The sequence below is a fragment of the Pseudophryne corroboree genome, chromosome 2 (assembly GCF_028390025.1).
Source record: "Pseudophryne corroboree isolate aPseCor3 chromosome 2, aPseCor3.hap2, whole genome shotgun sequence".
Classification (NCBI taxonomy): Eukaryota; Metazoa; Chordata; class Amphibia; order Anura; family Myobatrachidae; genus Pseudophryne; species Pseudophryne corroboree.
Window position 1 is genome coordinate 259,690,935 of NC_086445.1, and position 20,900 is coordinate 259,711,834.

At 43.3% G+C, this 20,900-nt stretch overlaps 1 protein-coding gene across 1 annotated transcript; it reads left to right on the forward strand.

Moving 5' to 3' along the window:
* The first annotated feature begins 2,544 nt into the window (after positions 1 to 2,544).
* On the forward strand, positions 2,545 to 8,385 carry WNT1 (Wnt family member 1). The gene is made up of 4 exons (XM_063957107.1): positions 2,545 to 2,645; positions 5,081 to 5,340; positions 5,564 to 5,829; positions 7,894 to 8,385. Exons 1-4 carry the CDS (start codon positions 2,545 to 2,547, stop codon positions 8,383 to 8,385), a joined length of 1,119 nt encoding a protein of 372 aa, XP_063813177.1.
* The last annotated feature ends 12,515 nt before the right edge of the window (positions 8,386 to 20,900 follow it).

Here is a 20,900-nt window from a genome sequence, read left to right on the forward strand (position 1 = left end):
TCAGCATCATGCTGTCATGATGATGGGCCTATTTTTATCTGAAGGCCAGGAACTGTAGCTCCATCACATCCCATTGTTAATTTGGTCCTGGTTGTTTGTGCCAGTGGTTCCCAAATGTGGTCCTCAAGGCGCTCCAACAATCCAGGTTTTAAGGACATCCATGCTTAGGCACAGGTGATTTAATTAGTACCTCAGTCAGTTTGATTATACCATCTGTGCACAACCAGAGATATATAACTCTAAATCGGGTACTGTTGGGGTGCCTTGAGGTCCTCATTTGGGAACCATTTGCTTATGCCCTACTAGATCTTATGCCATCACTACTTTCTAATTATGGAAATGAGCAACAATGTAAATGTATTGAGATTAGTTATATGTAAGCACTGAAGTTAACAATCTTTCCTGGAATTATAAATGGCACATTGATCTGTCACACACAGGCTTGGATTGTCCATTGAGGTTCTGACAGTTCTGCAATAGGCCGCAAGTGATAGAGGCAAAACTGCTGTCATTCTTTCAAGTATCACATAATAATAGTTATATTAGTCAACTTTTGTGAACTTGTTTTCTATTGTTGCTGATCTAAAAGTTGATATTAGACATTATACCCCTGTCTATTTTTAGTCAGATCACATTTCTGTCAGGGTGTATCTAATAATATAGCACTATAAAGTCACACATTTTTCTTCTTCTTAGCATAGACAGGTTTGCACTGTCACTGGGCTTGAAATCCAACCCACAGTGCTAGAAGTTATATGCACAGAAGTCCAAATTTATAACAAGGCAGTGGAAGTAGGGATCCAATCAAATCGCGTGCATGCCCATACCCAGAAGACAGAACATTGGGGCAGATGTATTAAGCCTTGAGTCGGCATAAGGAAGTGATAAAGCAGTGATAAGTGCAAGGTGATAAACACACCAGCCAATCAGCTCCCAACTGTTAATTTACATATTGGAGCTAATTGGCTGGTGCATTTATCACCTTGCATTTATCACTGGTTTATTACTTCCTTATGCCTTTTCCAGGTTAATAAATGTGCCCCATTGTTACTTATCTAGTACTAGATACACTCTATTACATAGTGTATCTAACAAATGAATAGTATATAGTAGCTCACTGGCTATTTATGCTACATAATATTAATTTATTACACTATGGTAGTACTTGTACGTGGGATTTTTGTTGTGCCCTGCATTCCAGTGTGTACTCAGCTATAATATGACAGGAAGGTGTTTAAATTGCATTTGTGGTTTATGTATTTTTTTTTTACAATGTAACAAACATGTTAAACAAATCATATGTGATTGTTAATGTTATTCAAAAACAATTATTTTACTGCTCTTTGTGTACAACCTAACACAATAAAAGACTGCACACTCATATCATGTGTTCAGTGTGTTATATTGAATATTATATGTTAATATGTACATGTCACTATATTCATTGATAGTATTTGGAGTGGAATTTACAGCTGTCTGAGGTTCCTCCTGCACATGATGGCAAAGCAAGTCCCAGCCTGGGTAAAAAGCGGACACAGCACATTGGTAACAGAGTACAAACCAGAATGACGTTTGAGCAGTAGCTGCCAAAAAAGCAAAAGTAAGTAGAAAAAAAAAAGAAAGAAAGAATCTAAAGGGAAAAAGCCACTAGAGAAAACCTCAGAGATGCTGAGCTCCCAGAGTAGCCTCTCAGTTCTAGCAGCCTCTAACGCCAGTGTGATAGGATATTCCAGGAAGGGGAGAGGCGAGAAAAGACTGTGTGGGATTTGGACAAATAATAAGACCTGCACACTGCACAGACTGGACAGAACCTGGTGTCTGTCAGTAAATATGCACATAAGAGGCATCTGAGCACTCATCCTGCGCTCCACGTCCCATGCCAGTGTCTGAAAGTTATTGCAGTATTACATTTTACCAATCCCTATAAGAACATACACTAGACTTTTTGTTGAGTTATTGGATGGACACAAAAAGCTTCCTCTGGCTCTGATTTTTTCCCCCAACATAGTGTAAGAAGTAAAATGTGAAGATGTGGGGGTGGGAGGATTGCCCCCTCTGCGTTGGATTTAGTGGCTGTCATGCAGAGAAGGATTGGGGAGGAATTGTACAATGACTGAGCTGGTCTCTATGGCCATTAAGGGTATTAATCTCTCTCTCCACCTTCTTTCTCTTTGGCCTGCTCTGATGGAAAGACAGCTCCTGACCGTTGTGTCACCTACTCAGTAGGGGTAGGACATGTCCCTGGGTCCTCATTGTTAGCATAAACTGAGCGCTGGCTGCGATCTGGTCTGATTCCAGTGCATCTTCCCATGTATCGCTGGGCCCCAGGGATCTTTATCCAGGACTGGTCCAGCCGCAATAGTCATACAGGCAACTGCAAACTGCAAGAAATATCTCCAAGTAATTCCTGACCTTGTTCTGCCGGCATTTCCAGCCCATTAAAAGCCATTCTCAGGCGGACGTGGTATCAGCCGGGGCCACCAGTGATCACCCTACAGAGCCACCTGTAGAACACTACACCTGCAGAGCCCTACACCTGCAGATATGAGGATCCTCACTTTCCTGCTCGGACTTAAGACGTTGTGGGTTTTGGCTTTCTCCTCGCTCTCCAATACGATGGCTGTGAATAACAGCGGTAAATGGTGGTAAGTGGTACCCGCTTGGGACGTATTTATGCAATGTATTATTACATGCGTTCATAGTCCAGATGTAGTTATTAAATGCGTTCATAGTACAGGTTTAGTTATTACACAAGCTCATAGTCCAGGTGTAGTTATTACATGCGTTCATAGTCCAGGTGTAGTTATTACACAAGTTCATAGTCCAGGTGTAGTTATTACATGCGTTCTTAGTCCAGGTGTAGTTATTACACAAGTTCATAGTCCAGGTGTAGTTATTACATGCGTTCATAGTCCAGGTGTAGTTATTACATGCATTCATAGTCCAGGTGTTATTGTTACATGCGTTCATAATCCAATTTACCAATAAACATACTTTATATCCTGTATAACAATGCATCTAACCTATATCCAATCTACCAATGAACATACCTTGCATGCAGTGTAACAATCCATTTACAGTGACCTGTATCCATTTTATTAGTGTACATACTGTATAGCAATGCATCTAACTTGTATCCAGTGTACATACTGTATAGCAATGCATCTAACTTGTATCCAGTTTACCAGTGAACATACCCTTAATCCAGCATAACAATTCATCTACAAGAACCTGTATCCAAATTACCAGTACACATACATTGCATCCTGTATAACAATGCATATAACCTGTATCCAGTTTGCCAGTGAACATACCTTACAGTACCTTCGCTATACCAATGTACAAATTATAACCATATTTACTATAGCAGTGCATTTAATGTAAATTCTATATTACAGAGCCCCTAACCTGCATCCAACATAACAGTGTACATAACATATCCAGTATATGAGTGAACTGCACCTGTATCTGTTATAATAGTGTATTTAACATAGATTCTGTATACCAATACACCTAACCTCCTTCAAATACCTAATCGGCCTCTAAAGAGTTAGTGTACCTAACATGCACACATTATAGTAATGCACCTTATGTCACCCAGTGTAAATGTGTACCTTATGTCATCCAACAACAGTGTATGACAAATACATAATAAATAAGAGTGAATCTTATGTCATTCAGTATAGCATGTACTTTATTTCATCAGATATAGCTGGTGACCTCACTATCATCCAATATAATAGTGCACCTAACCTGCATCCAATATAAGAAAGAGCCTAACCTGTATGCAGTATAACAATGTACTCAACTGACATGTATTCAGTTTAAGAGTATACCTAACCTGCATTCAAATATAATATGTACCTTATAAACTTCCAACAAAACATGTGATTCATGGCATCCAATGAAACAGAGTGTCTAAGTTGCATCTACTGTAACCACTCGCCTCTTACAATGTAACACTATGGGTCAAATGCAGGGGTGTGTGATTTGATGACATTTGAGCAATTTTGCATTAATATTTAAAGCAGAGATTTTTTTAAAGGTGAAAGCAACCTGGATTTAGTTTTAAAATAATAACTGATTTAACTCCAACTGCAAAATTGTCTGTATCCAAAATAACGTTTCACCTCACCTGCTTGCAAAAAAAGTTCAGATTATTATTCTCCTTTGTTTATAAAGCCCTTATATATTATGCAGTGCTGTACTTGGAGGATATCATGACAAAAATTACATACATACTGTATAAGGATGATCCAGCTCAAAGAATGTAACACTCTAAGATGTGTGTGGAACATTTCATACATAGAGTAGTGTTAACACAATTGTAGATGCTGCTGGAGCAAGTGTGTGGCTACTGTAGGGCAGATGCATTATCAGCCACCAATATGAAAGCAGCCATTGGTGACTGGCATTTCTTTGCTATTACCAGTGGTATTATCAATTTATTTATTAATGACCAGTTATTTATATAGTGCACACATATTTTTCAGCGCGTAACAGAGACTATTTGGCCATTCACATCAGTCCTTGCCACAGTGGAGCTTACAATCTATATTCCCTACCACATGTACACGCACACACATTCACTTAGGTTAATTTTTTTTGTTGGGAGCTAATTAACCTACCAGTATTAGTGTATTTTTGGATTGTGGGAGGAAACTGGAGTACCCAGAAGAAACCCACGCAAACACGGGGAGAATGTACAAACTCCACACAGTTAGGGTCATGGTAGGTACCCATGACCTCAGTGCTGTGAGGCAGTAATGCTAACCATTACACTGTCCATGCTGCCATGATATGGTAGGTTTAAATTCACTAATCTGTGTCATCTATGTTTCTTTGGCCCAATATATAATCAAAAGTCTAAATTAAGACATTTTACACCAATTATAGGCCATCTACTCTGTATCTCCTCTCTTCTCATGTTTGCATTGAGAATGCAGAAGTGTTCATATATGTATATATTGTACTGCAATGAATATGTTGCCATATGCTTGTCTAACCTATTTATGTCAGTTGTTTTCATTTATTACTCATTACATTGTCCCAGCGTCCTAATCGTCTTTGTGTCTTTCAGGGGTATAGTGAATTCTGCCTCTATTGGCAATGTGCTCCCTGGATCAGATATAGAGCCGGTTCCTCTGTTGTTGGACCCAAGTCTACAGCTTTTGAGTAGAAGACAGAGACGTCTAATCCGCCAAAACCCTGGAATCCTCCAAAGCATCACCCGAGGGCTTCTCAGTGCCATCCGAGAGTGCAAGTGGCAGTTCCGGAACCGCCGTTGGAACTGCCCCACAGGACCTGGAAATCATGTGTTTGGAAAAATCATCAACCGAGGTAAGAACTGTGGAGAATGTTGTAGAAATCATAGTGTAGAAAGTGAGACGTTGGAAAGAGACATGTCTAGTTGTTTTGCTAAATAATGTCATGTGTGTGTGTGTGTGTGTGTGTGTGTGTGTGTGTGTGTGTGTGTGTGTGTGTGCGCGTGCGTGCGCATGTGTGCGTGTGTGTGTGTGTGTGTGTTTGGGCTCATGGTAATACTTCTAACCCTCTATCACAGGCTGCAGGGAGACAGCCTTTGTGTTTGCCATCACTAGCGCTGGTGTGACTCATTCCGTGGCTCGCTCCTGTTCTGAGGGCTCTATTGAGTCCTGTTCATGCGATTACAGGCGCCGGGGCCCTGGGGGTCCAGATTGGCACTGGGGAGGTTGCAGCGACAACATTGACTTTGGAAGGTTCATTGGAAAAGAGTTTGTTGACTCCAGTGAAAGAGGGAGAGACCTAAAATATCTGGTGAACCTACACAATAACCAAGCAGGCAGGATGGTAAGTACAGAAAGTGCTTTGTAACTTCTGATCTTCATGCTAGATTTATCAGAAGTCATTTCAGTAATAGGAAATAGAAATGTAATCCAGATATTTAATCCAGATATAAAATACACAATATTTATACTCTGACAGACTGTACATATCTTAGAAGCAATATGAGCATCTCAGAAGAAATAGTGATAACCTGTGATCTGTAGATAATGATAACTGATTTTTATACTCATTGATGGTAAGGTAGGAGTTTCATTCTTCCCTATAACAGACATTGGTGCAGGCAGATATACAGCATAATGAGACTGGAGAATAGTCTGCACCTTGTTTTGCATTATATTACAACAAAATATCTTTAACTTAAAGGGACTCTAATCTCAAATGAGAATTGCTGTCTGTTCCTATTCTTCGTCTTTGAATAAATACCTATTTTTTTAGGAGCCAGTAAATTTATTAGCACTTAACAAGAAACCATTCATGATCCTCATTGGTCCCTTCTGTTATCTCACATTCCATCTCCATATAACCCTACTCCCAGGGGCATAGCCAGAACTTTGGGGCCCCATAGCAATGGCCGAAACCCAAATGCTTTGAGAGAGTCATCTTTCTCTGGTTTATTTTCTGCCCCATAGTAATGCCCTAGTTTACAATATGCCATATTGTACTGCTGCCAGTACACATTATGCCATACAATGCCACCAATACACATTATGCCATACAGTGTTCCAAGTATTATGTCACATTGAAGTGTCTTCTGTTTATAATGCACAGTGTAGTGCCTCCAGTTCATACTATATCACATTGAAGTGGCCCTCAGTTCATTTATGCCACACTGTAGTGCCCCCATTTCATATTTTGCCACACTGTAGTGCACACAATTCATAATGACCACAATTCATACAACATTTCAGTGCCCCCAATGTATATTATGTCATAATATAGTATCCTAGTTCATATTAGGTAACCTTACAGTGACCTCCAGTTCATATTATATCACATTACAGTGCTCAGTTCAGTTTGCCATTATAACATCCACTACACACATCAGTCACTGAAAATGGAATGTCACCCCATTTAGGTGTGGCAATAGGTCAGACCCAACTGCTTAGCAGGCAATTATGAGAACTTGGCAGACAACTATATGACCTGTATCTGGGACCCTTAAGACTCTGGGCCCCATAGTAATGGCAGCCCTTGTACCAACTATAGCTATGCCCATGCCTACTCACATTTAAATTAATGTCTCATTAAAAAGTAAAATACTCCTACCCAGTGGTGAATGTCCCAATAGGCACGTGGGGCATGTGCCTAGGGGTGACACTTTTTGGGGGGCAGCACCTGGCTGCTTGTTTCAGTATGGTCTGTCTGAAATTTACCAGTACAGTATCTACAAAATATTTCACTCTACTGTACCATACACCACCTTGAGTGGAGTATAAATGGGTAGGACATGGATAGACTGCCCCTGTAAACTGTTCTACTTAGTAAATATGTATACATATTAAAATTAAATTAAATGTTATAGTTCATAGCTTTTTTATTATTATAATATATAATGAGGGCTTATAATTAACAATGAAAATAATAAAGTTAGGCAGAAGGGGACGGTCATTACTGTTGCGCCTAGGGGTGCCCTGATTCCTAAATCTGCCCCTGCTCCTACCTACAGTGGAGCTGGTCTATTTTCTAGCTGGCCTATGCTGTCACCAGGCGGGAGCCTGTTGCGCACACCCACAGCACTTACACAGCACATGTAATGCACGTTAGGTGTAAATGTGTACAAATTTGCAAACATGATGACATCATTTTTAGCACTCTTCAGTTTTATAGAATAGATAAGGTCTTATCTGGAAAGACAAGAACAATGATAAGGGTGCTTCAAACTGCCCTGTTCTTCACAATGTTTGATTTTTTCCCTTAATAATAATAATAATATAACTATGTAACATGCATTTGCTTAAAAACAGTTACTTTAGTGATCTCATTCATTGACAAAGCTAAGAAATTAAAATAAACCAGTTTACATATACCACGTATAGAGCATTATGTAAAGATGTTGTTGTCTTGCAGACAGTGTTATCAGAGATGCGCCAGGAGTGCAAGTGTCATGGAATGTCAGGATCCTGCTCTCTTCGTACCTGCTGGATGCGACTCCCCCCATTCCGAGCAGTTGGGGATACCCTGAAAGATCGTTTTGATGGTGCATCCAGAGTCACATACAGTAACAATGGCAGTAACCGTGGTGGCTCACGAAGTGACCTTCCACACCTGGAACCTGAGAACCCCACTCATGCAATGCCTTCTTCTAAAGATCTTGTATACTTTGAAAAGTCCCCAAACTTCTGCAGCCATAGTGAAAAGACTGGAACTTCAGGTACAACTGGGAGATTATGTAACAGCACCTCTTTAGGTTTGGATGGCTGTGAACTCCTGTGCTGTGGGCGCGGTTACAGAAGTCGATCTGAAAAAATCACTGAACGCTGCCACTGCACCTTTCACTGGTGTTGTCATGTCACCTGCTTGAACTGCACTACCACGCAAGTGGTCCATGAGTGCTTGTGACATTTGCCCTGCTAGACTCTGCAATGAGCGCGCTAGAATTTTGCTTTGAAGTGAAAGGCTAGGATCAGCAAGAGTGTGTCTACAAGTCAGCAAACAGCACTAGCACATTACAGCTCTATAAGCCTGACATCTACACAGGACAACCCGGACAGGAGATACTGCACCATAATAACATTAAAAAAAAGCTCTGTTTTAGCCTTGAGTTCTTCAGTCCTTCATTCAAAATCTGTATATATAAGGTCCCATAAAGAACTGTATAGCACTCTAGTCACTGTACTTATACTGTATTAAAGAGTTGTTCAGACAGCACTGATTATCTTGCACTGATGACAGTTTGATACACATAGTCTTACGGATTAATAGGGATTAATGCCAAACCGAGGTACCTCAAGTAAAATGATAGATACAAGCTGAATACAATGCATATGTTATATTGTTCAGCCACCTGGAAACAGGACAACTAATATACTCAACATTGAACTGTAAAATGGGATCTTTCCTGAAGGTAACGCAACTCCAGTTTTGCTGAGAAGGCTACTGTTACCTTACACACAGTCTAAGCATTAGTCTCAGCAGTTTTGCAGTACGTGATATGGAGGAGAAGTACTACGGACAGTAAGTGGAACAAAGCCTGTATGTCTGATATTTAGGGCCTCTGGAGGAACTTATCTCAGGATAGTGGCATGGAGAGCAATGCACCCAATGATAGGGAAAGAATGAACTACTGAATGCAACTGCTAGATTTAAACATGAATGAATATTTGTCATTGAGAAACATAATGACAGAATACCCCACTGGGAATAATATTAGGATCTGAATATGACAAAGAAGGTTTTATTTACTCTCTCAGCTGGACAAGTGGTGGGAACAAAAATTAAGAAGCTGTGTTACCAATATCTGAATGTCATTCGCAAGCCCTGTGTAGTGGGCAGACCTCTGTATAGAACCAACACCAGGCAAGTCTGATTCTAGAAGAAATTAAAACTTGTCATGGAATGCCATAAGTTGTGAAGCATTTCCCTACTTAACGCTCACATAGTACAAATTATTTAAGCAAATGCACTAATTTGAAATTGAAATTTTCCCTTAATGCTCCTTCAAGACCATGACATATTTTATAGTGGGAACTGAGCACAATATTCTTTATTTGAAAGGTAGAATAGAAGGGTTACTTTTACTATACAGTATTTGCAAATTATATACCATTAAAATATTGTATTTAGGTATGAAGTGAAGTGAAGTGAAGGTGGAAACAATACTGATCCGAACCAGGTTCCAGAACTATTTAAAGGAGATACTATCATTTGGAAAATTAATAATATATTCCTTACAGTAAAATAATACTTTTTGTTCTCATTTTTAATACCTCAATGGCAGGATGATAAAAAGTAAAACATTGGAGTATATGGGGCTAGCTGTAATGTTGTATACACACACACACACACACACACACAAATCTGGCAAGTTACCATTAAATTCATATACTTTGTACAAGTTGAATTTGTGGCTTTAGAATTCTGACCAGATCTTATAAGACCAGGCCCCAGCAGTAGACAAGTCCGAATTCTAAAACCAGGTATATTATAAGTTTGTTACAAAGTCTGACATGTATTTTTATTTGATGTATAGGCTTATGTGTGACCAATGTGAACATAGGGGGTAATTCCAAGATGATCGCAGCAGGAAATTTTTTAGCAGTTGGGCAAAACCATGTGCACTGCAGGGGGGGGGGCAGATATAACATGTGCAGAGAGAGATAGATTTGGGTGTGGTGAGTTCAATCTCTAATGTAAATTGCAGTGTAAAAATAAAGCAGCCAGTATTTACCCTGCACAGAAACAAAATAACTCACCCAAATCTAACTCTCTCTGCAAATGTTATATCTGCCCCCCCCTGCAGTGCACTTGGTTTTGCCCAACTGCTAAAAAATTTCCTGCTGCGATCAACTTGGAATTACCACCATAATGTATTATTTTGCTGTAATAATTCTTTTTTTTTCTTTTACTTTTAAAAAAGTTCCCATTTAATCATTATTAGCTGCAGATCAGTGATTACACATCATATATAAACCCCTTTATGTCATGCCCAGCTGGATGCATTATAAATCACTTTGACTGTAAAAGGATATGTGTCTAACACATGATGGAGGGAGCATACTTCATGATTTATCTTTTCTGTAGGAACGGCAAAAAGTGTCAAGGAAAGATACTGATTAACTTTAAGAGACGTGAACTGATACCACTGATTTCTAAATTAGTTATGGGTTTCCATATACAGAATTGGGCTGTGCATGGATGAGTCTTTCACAGGGGGATGTAGTTAATATCCCGGCTCTCAGAATCCTGATGATGCTGACAGTGGCATCCCGATGGTCACAATCCTGACAGATCCCTATGGTAAGTACTTGGGTCGGAGTTTGGGTTAGGTACTAGTGGGATGGTTGGAGTTAGGCTGTGGGGGAGGGGACAGGCTTAGGCTGGGGGGGGGGGGCAGTAAGGGTTAGGCTGCGGAGGGGATGGTTAGGGTTTTGCTGTTGGAGGGTGGATTAGGGTTAGGATTAGGGTTAAAATACCAAAATTCATCAGGATTTTGAACGTCGGGATGCCATTGTCTGCATTCTGACCGTCAGGGTCCTGTGTGCCAGGATATCGATACCAACCCATGACAGGTGTTAAACAAGTGTTAAAAAAAATCTAATGCAGATCCGATAAGTGAGACCCAATGTTATGTCTTTTATAATACTCTCGCCATTACTTCAGTTTACAAGCTATAAGTCTTTATCATACCAATTATGTAATGTTCATTGTCTACATATAGTGCCATTACAATGGTAAAAAGCAGCATGGTGCGTTAGTAGTACACTACAGACCTGTAGAGTATTGTATGTACAATATATATATATATATATATATATATATGTAAATATACATATATACACTATATAACTCCTGAGTGCCGCCTTACAGTCACTCTCTCTCTCTCTCTCTCTCTCTCTATATATATATATATATATATATACCAGACAGATGAAAGGTGAGGACTGTTTGCTTATTACATTCCCAATTAAAACACCACAAGAAATAGGATAACAGGAAAAATTCTGTATTTTATTTTTCATTAAGACTATTTGCAAACAATATTTTTATTTCATATGAAAACAATTAACCAGAGGTGTTCATATTTTGAAGACCTTTTTTTCATTCAAGACTGCATTTTATTAAGGCCATATCATGAAGATGTTCATAACAGGGCAGGGTGTCATGTCTACAAAAGTGCTGGGAACTGCTGGCTTAGAAACCATTTTGCCTTTGCCTCACCACACTGGAAGTTGCTGAAAATTTTTTATATGTATATTAATATGGTTCATGTACTGAAGTGAAAAATAATCTTCTGTTGCTTTTATGTCACTACTACTGCATTTATCTACTGTATTCCATGACCCAGGCATAACATCCTGGGATATACTGTATATGCCTCTGAATCTACTTTAGGACGTCAGGTCACTAATACAGCTGCTGTCTGCAATTGTCCTATAAAGATATTGGGGTAAATTTACTAAGATGGGAGTTCTGTATAAGATGGGATGTTGCCCATAGCAACCAATCAGCTTCCAGGTATTATCTTCTAGAAGGTGGTAGATAAATGAAAAGTAGAATCTGATTGGTTGCTATGGGCAACATCACATCTTAAATAGAACTCCCATCTTAGTAAATTTACCCCATTGTTTCTGTCCCTCTGTATTGCCAAATGTATGCTTTATTGCGCGCTTTACTGTATGTGCTTTTTGTATACATCATCCAAATATTTTTTTCCTGGGACATATCTGGGAGTTATATTTTGAAGTATTCGTGCTTAATATTACCTGTAAATAGCCCTGCGGCAATCTGTGTTTTTTGTAAATAAAAGTATTTATTTTGACTACTTTTATATCCAACTGTGGCTGCTTTCACCTTCATTTCTAGGACCCGAAGTAGCTGCTTGTGAATATGAGGCAGTTATCTGTCAGACTGCAGGACGTTTGAGCGTGTGAGTGTGTGTGAGTCCGTGTGTGTGTGGGGGGGGGGCACTAGTGCTATTACAGAAACTAGCAATGACTGTCAGATTTATCATATTTCAGTTTACTTAACAAGGGTTTCATTACATTTTGCATTGCAATTAAGAGTGAGATTGCTGTAATACAGGGATTAATTTTGTCCACTGTTGGGATCCCGGGTGTCAGAGGGTACTGAAGCCAGAATCCCGACACCCGGTGAAATACTGGCGGTCTGAATCCCGAACGCCGGCTGGTATCCCCACTCAGGTGGTGGTCCATGCCACCACCCGAGGGGTAATAGAACTCTGTGGCTACTGAAGGTTGCCACTGGGCCTGAAGCGTGGCGAGCCTCGCCACCGCTATTATGGCTTTTGGGATCCTGCCATCTGCTTCCTGACCTCTGACCGCCGTGATCCCGACAGCAGGGATATCATACTGAATTCATAATAACACTGTGCCTAGACATATGGGCAAGTCTGGACTGATTCTGAGTTACAAGCAAGTGAAAAATAAAAGCACTGCACCTTTGTTTCTGGAATTAACCATGCCTAAATGCAAGGGGTGGAAATACATTTATTCATTTTGCAGGCAGGGTAAATGCTTTTGCATGCAGGGTAAATGCTATTGCATGCAACCCACAGATGCTGTACAGCTTTATGTTTACACTGCACTTTAGATATGGGTCCAAGTCTGAACCATTCTCCCAACATTTACATTTTGGCCTGAGGGACTTTAATCATGCATAAAGGGGGTGACCGCTAGGCCACATCTCTTGGTGTGTAATTTTTGGGGGGCATGACCACATGCCTCTGTTTCTATTTATGCTGGAGGCGAGGTCAACACTCCAGCAGCTGGTGGGCTGATCCAAGCCTTCTCCCGGCACTAAATGGACACTGCGCACCCCCAGACTGTCCCCCAACCTCCCAACCACCTGTAGGACACTTTCACCTGTGGGCGGGACAGTGGGACCGTGCCCGAAAAGTGTGACGGTCTCGTTGAAATTGAGATGGTTTGGAGGTATGCTGATCCCACCTTTCTCAAATCTAAATCTCTTGCAGAGCAACATGGTTTTACCAGCACAGAAAGTTATTTGCTTTTGTTTGCTTCCAAGGTAGAATCAGGTCCTAAAGTGTAAGTCTTGGATTTATATTTCCTTAGCAATTACAAACACTCGGATCACTTATTTATAGGCTACCTCTAATTTTAGATAGCTAGTACCTAGACAGATAGGTAGGCAGATAAACAGAGAGGTAGATAGATAGAATGCCCTGTATAAGATTTTGGCACAATGATTTTCTGCTGTATGTGGGCAATGTATACCCTGTGGTATGTGTGCCTGGTACATGGAGTGGATGGAAGTATATATGGTCTCAAGAGGCGCTGTCCACAGTTGTGGTGCTGAAAACAGCTAGTTTGTGTGGGATGTGGAACAACGCCTGCTGCTATATGCAGAGTGCATGTGCAGAGTACATACACTGTATGTGTGTTATGTGATACTGTGTGTGAGTGTATGTGTGTGTGTGGCTGCAGTTGCACTATCTATGCGCTAATAGATAAGGAAAAAAGTACTAGAATGTGTTTAATTTTGGTTGCCTGCACCCAGGCCACACACATTTGTTTCAGATGATTCCCTGCTGTATTCACTTCCCACCATATACGATTAGTCTATTTCAGTCCAAAAGTCTATTGCGGTCTAAATGCAAAAGGCAGCATCAAACATGCTGCAGACACTCCTGCTTATAATGAGGGAAGGCCACCAGCATGTCCGTCCAGAAATAAAAGCTGAATATTTCAGCATGTTTTTCACCTGTTTCCAATTACAGCCAGACTGGGAGTAACGTCCCTCTTGCACCTTCCCCAGCCCTCGCCAGCAGCTGGACAGGCTGTGCCATCTGAACTTCTGAAGTAAGCTGTGGTTCCTGGGAAGATCCCAAGATCCCCACAAACACGCTTCACACAGGAGGATACATATAGAAACGGCTAATTTTTTCCCCCAAGCTCTGCTTTTCATTTACAAAGATGGGTTATGTGTAAGAGAGGGAGGGGTAATTGCTATCTGCCAGAGTGAGATCCTGATTTTGTTCCTCATCCCAGTAACCTCAGGCTAAGGTCAGTCTGGAAAGCATGAATGTACAGAAAGTGTCTCACATTATAGGTGAGTGGAGTAAGACAGGTGTGCATGGTTTTATTTAGCATTATTTAGGTTTAGTAAAAGGAGCTCCTCACCACAGAATACTTACACAATAGTATATCTAGAGAGGATTGGAGTGATCCTGCACAGCTAATTTAGACAATTTACTAGTAATGTACAGAAACCAACTATTAACTTATATTTGTGGGTGAAGAACCACAGCTATAGCAGTGTTGGTGGTACTCTTCTCAGGAAAATGACAATAGTATCACAGAGTGTTGTCCCTGCAAGAAGGCAGGGGAACAGGAAGTTTACCTCTTTGTGGGGGCACTCTTGTATGAAATTTGTGTATAGTCTTTATTGTTTAAAATGTAACTTTTAATAGATATATATTAAAATTACAAGCAAAATGCAGGTTACTGTATTCCCTGTAGGTTTAGCAACCTCTACTCTAAAAAAGGAGAGGGAGGGTTTATATCATTGGCGTTTCTACCATGGGTGCAATATGTGCGGTGAACACGGGCCCCTGGGTCCAGGGGGGCCCACACTGCACACATTGCACCCATGCTGTGTTAAAACTTACCTTCCGGAGTCCCGCAACGGGCACTGAAGCCGCAGCAGTCGCTGCAAAATCCATCCCAAAATGTCCGCCGCGCATGCGCTGTAGCAAATTAGTCTCTGGAACATGTTTCCGGAGCCTATGGCGGGGTGCCGTGGAGAGGAGGGGGCCTACCCGGAGTCTCCACATGGGCCCCCTCCTTTCATAAAACGCCCCTGGTTTATATATATATATATATATATATAAAACAAGTTTTATGGTAAGAACTTACCTTTGTTAAAACTCTTTCTGTGAGGTACACTGGGCTCCACAAGGAATGGACAATGGGGTGTAGAGTAGGATCTTGATCCGAGGCACCAACAGGCTCAAAGCTTTGACTGTTCCCAGAATGCATAGCGCCGTCTCCTATATCACCCCGCCTCCCTGCACAGGATCTCAGTTTTTAATTAACCAGTCCAATACAGTAGCAGAACAAGAGACGACAACGGTTAGTAGCCACAACACTGCATTCTCACGACAGGAGACGTGTCAGCGGCTAATGCCATACCAACCCAAAGAAGCTAAGTGCGTCAGGGTGGGCGCCTTGTGGAGCCCAGTGTACCTCGCAGAAAGAGTTTTAACAAAGGTAAGTTCTTACCATAAAACTCGTTTTCTGCTGTGGGGTACACTGGGCTCCACAAGGAATGGACAATGGGGATGTCCTAAAGCAGTTCCTTATGGGAGGGGACGCACTGTAGCGGGCACAAGAACCCGGCGTCCAAAGGAAGCATCCTGGGAAGCGGCAGTATCGAAGGCATAGAACCTTATGAACGTGTTCACAGAGGACCACGTAGCCGCCTTGCACAATTGTTCAAAGGTCACACCACGTTGGGCCGCCCAAGAAGGTCCAACAGACCGAGTACAATGGGCCTTAATGTGATCAGGAGCAGAGAGACCAGCCTTCACATAAGCATGTGCAATCACCATTCTAATCCATCTGGCCAGAGTTTGCTTGTGAGCAGGCCAGCCACGTTTGTGAAACCCAAACACAACAAAAAGAGAATCAGATTTCCTAATAGGAGCAGTTCTCTTCACATAGATACGGAGAGCCCGTACCACACCCAAAGACCGCTCTTTGGGAGACAGATCAGGAGAAACAAGTGCCGGAACTACAATCTCCTGATTAAGGTGGAACGAAGAAACCACCTAAGGTAGATAGCCGGGACAAGTTCTAAGAACCGCCCGGTCACCGTGAAATATCAGATATGGGGAACTACATGACAAGGCACCCAAATCTGACACTCTTCTAGCTGAAGCAATAGCCAGCAGAAACACCACCTTAAGGGAAAGCCACTTAAGGTCAGTTGAACCAAGAGGTTCAAACGGAGACTCTTGTAACGCCTCCAAAACCACCGACAAGTCCCAAGGAGCCACAGGTGGTACATAGGGAGGTTGGATACGCAACACGCCCTGAGTAAAGGTATGCACATCAGGTAAGGTCGCAATTTTTCTCTGAAACCACACCGACAAGGCAGATATTTGAACCTTGAGGGAGGCCAGACGTAGGCCTAAGTCCAGGCCCTGCTGAAGAAAAGCCAACAACTTGGCTATACTAAACTTGGAAGCGTCATAATCGTTAGATGCGCACCAAACAAAGTAAGAATGCCAGACCCTATAGTAAATCCGAGCCGAAGCCGGTTTCTGGGCCCGCAACATAGTTTGAATGACCGCCTCAGAAAACCCTTTAGCCCATAAGACAGAAGCTTCAAGAGCCACGCCGTCAAAGACAGCCGGGCTAGGTCCTGGTAGACACAGGGTCCCTGAACGAGGAGGTCTGGGTGTTGTGGAAGTAGAATTGGACGCTCTGACGATAGGCCTTGCAGGTCTGAGAACCAGTGCCGTCTGGGCCACGCTGGAGCTATGAGAAGCAGAATTCCTTTTTCTTGCTTGAACTTCCAAATTACCCTGGGCAGGAGTGACACCGGAGGGAACACGTACGGCAGCCGAAACCTCCACGGTACCGCCAGCGCATCCACGAATGCTGCTTGAGGATCCCTTGTCCTTGCTCCGAAGACTGGAACCTTGTGATTGTGTCGAGACGCCATCAGATCTACGTCTGGAAGGCCCCACCTTTCCACTAGGAGTTGAAACACTTCTGGATGGAGGCCCCACTCGCCGGCATGCACGTCCTGACGACTGAGAAAGTCTGCTTCCCAATTCAGGACTCCCGGAATGAATATTGCCGATATGGCCGGTAGATGGCGTTCCGCCCACTGTAGAATCCGTGAGACTTCCTTCATTGCTAGGCGGCTTCGAGTGCCGCCTTGATGATTTATGTAAGCCACTGTGGTGGGGTTGTCCGACTGTACTTGAACAGGACGGTTCTGAATTAAATGCTGGGCTAGGTTCAAGGCATTGAAAACCGCCCACAACTCCAGAATATTGATCGAGAGGAGGGACTCCTCCTTGGTCCACCACCCCTGAAGGGAGTGTTGCTCCAGCACCGTGCCCCAACCTCTTAGACTGGCATCTGTCGTCAACAGGACCCAGTCGGATATCCAGAACGGACGGCCCCTGCACAGTTGTTGGTCCCAGAGCCACCAGAGCAGCGACAGATGGACCTCCGGAGTCAATGAGATCATTTGAGACCTGATCCGGTGAGGCAGGCCATCCCATTTGGCTATAATCAGCCTCTGGAGAGGGCGATAGTGAAATTGAGCGTACTCCACCATGTCGAATGCTGACACCATGAGGCCCAGCACCTGCATCGCCGAATGTATCGACACTTGCAGACGAGATAGGAAGCAACGAATCCTGTCCTGAAGTTTCAGGACTTTCTCCTGAGACAGGAACAACCGCTGGTTGTGAGTGTCCAATAGTGCTCCCAGATGCACCATGCTCTGAGCAGGGATCAGGGATGACTTCTTCCAGTTGATGAGCCACCCGTGGGCTTGCAGAAACCAGACCGTCACATCTAGATGACGCAGGAGAAGTTCTGGGGAATTTGCCAGGATTAACAAGTCGTCCAAATACGGCAGTATCCTGACCCCTTGACGGCGGAGTACCACCGTCATCACTGCCATGACTTTTGAAAAGACTCGCGGAGCCGTTGTTAAACCAAAACTGGTAATGGCAGTTGCCAATCGCAAATCTCAGGTATTGCTGATGAGACACTGCTATAGGAATATGCAGGTAAGCATCCTGTATATCCCGGGAGACCATGAAGTCCCCAGGTTCCAAGGCCAGAACTATAGAGCGAAGGGTTTCCATCTGGAACTTGGAAACCTTCACAAACCTGTTCAATGCCTTGAGGTTGAGAATGGGCCAGGAGGACCCATTCGGTTTCGGGACTAGAAACAGCGGAGAATAGTACCCCCGGCCCCTCTGCGCAAGAGGCACCTGTACTACAACTCCTGTATCCAGGAGGGTCTGTACCACTGAATGTAGAGTGTTTGCCTTTGTCTTGTCCAATGGGACATCTGTCTGGCAAAATCGATGAGGGGGTCGGTTTTTGAAGGCTATGGCGTAACCTCGAGTGACGACTTCCCTTACCCAGGCATCTGAAGTGGTCTTCAACCATTCCTGGGTATACCCTAGAAGCCGGCCCCCCACCCTGGGATCCCCCAGAGGGAGGCCCGCCCCGTCATGCGGCAGGCTTATCTGTCTTGGAAGCTGGCTGATGGGCCGCCCAGGCTCTTTGGGCTTAGGCTTACCAGGTTTGGAAGTGCGGGCCTGCTTGTTGTACGCCTGACCTTTTGCTTTACCTGAAGGACGAAAGGGGTGAAAGGAAGTACTTTTAGCCTTCGACACAGAAGGAGCAGTACTTGGCAGACAGGCAGTTTTGGCAGTAGCCAAGTCAGCCACAATCTTATTTAAATCCTCCCCAAACAGAATATCTTCCTTTAAAAGGGAGTACCTCCAGGGTTTTTCTAGAGTCCAGATCCACAGACCAGGATCTCAGCATCAATATCCGGCGAGCCAGGACTGACATAGTAGAGGCCTTGGCTGATAGGATACCGGCATCAGAAGCCGCCTCTTTAATATAACGAGAAGCTGTGACAATATATGACAAGCATTGTCTAGCGTGGTCAGAGGAGATTTCAGCATCTAACTCCAAGGCCCATGCTTCAATGGCCTCTGCAGCCCAAGTAGCTGCAATAGTGGGCCTTTGTGCAGCACCCGTGAGGGTGTAAATCGCTTTCAGACAACCCTCCACACGTTTATCCGTAGGCTCTTTTAGAGACGTGACGGTGGTGACCGGTAGAGCTGAGGAAACCACCATCCTAGCCACATGTGAGTCCACTGGAGGAGGCGTTTCCCAATTCTTAGACAGCTCCGGCGCGAGGGGATAGCGAGCCAGCATCTTCCTTTGAGGCACAAACTTCGTACCCGGGTTTTCCCAGGGTTCCTGATGTATATCAATTAGGTGGTCAGAGTGAGGTAAAACTTGTTTAATCACCTTCTGACGCTTGAACCTATCTGGTTTCTTAGGAGGAACGGATGGCTTGGGATCATCCATAATCTGTAAAATTAATTTAATAGCCTCCAAAAGATCAGGAACATCCACATGTGAACCACCCTCCCCATCAGCCGTATCTGAGTCAGAACCTGTGGGGTCAGTGTAAGTGCCGTCTTCATCCAACGAGGTGTCAGTGACAGCAGTGGATTGTGAGGAGACAAGCGCTCGCTTAGAGGACCCCTTGGACGTAGGCGAGCGACGGTCAAACTTTTTAGTAGTCAGGGACTGGTACAACTTCTTTATTTGAGCAGATAAACCGTCCGCCCACGGCGGGTTAGCTGCAGGGACCACAAATGGTTGCACCGGCATTGGGGGTCCCATAGGGGGTGTTAGTTTATGAACTAGCGTATGCAGAAGTGTGGAAAAAGCGGCCCACGGCGGGTCATTATTTGCCCCCGTTGCCACCGTCCCACTGGGGGGCAAGGAGCCCCCAGAACCAGAGCCCAAAGCTGCTATATTCTCCTCATAGGTATCTGCGGCTTCAGCAACACCGGCAGAGTGTTCAGCCCCAGAACCGTTACCCTCAGAAGCAGACATGATATAACTTGCAGTATCAGGTAACACAGTACAATTTGTCAGCAGCACGATACCTCTAGCCCAAACCCCTGCGCAGTGTAGTCAGCACCAGCAGAGATAAAGGAGAGATATGGTGACTAAATCACAGAGAAAAATACGTAATACAGTATATCTTTGTGAAAATCCTATATTAGATAAAACCTGACGCCCCTCAGGTTATAGAATATAGGGATAGCAGGTTGAGTGAAAGACACGAAATGGACACCACTCAGCTATCAAATGCACACACAAATAGTCACAGTCTTTACAATGCAGAGGTTATTACTAACAATAATACTGCACTGGACTAGCTTACACAGCTATATAACAATATATATAACAGTACACAGTAAGAACTGGATGTATATCACAGGGTAATTGTACTAGGAAACCCTGACTAAGTGCACTCTTTCTTAACTAACACTGACTAAAAAAGGCAGGTAGAATACTTAAGTGTCTTGTAAAGTCACAGCACTGACAGCCAGGCGGCTTTACATAGGAGGATTTCCCCAAGCATTCCCAGGAACAGTGAGCTGAGGGATAATGGCGCCGCAGACACTGACAGGGAGTGAGGGAGAGACAGATATGCAGCTCCAGGGCGGGAACATTTGCAGAAAACCTGACCTGTCCCATGCCCTGGTGATCTAGTGGGATCGCCTGTACTGCCACAGTGTCCACCGCCAGCGCGCGAGGCCCGCCTCCCACTGACCGCGTCGGATCGCGATAAAGACCGGGTCC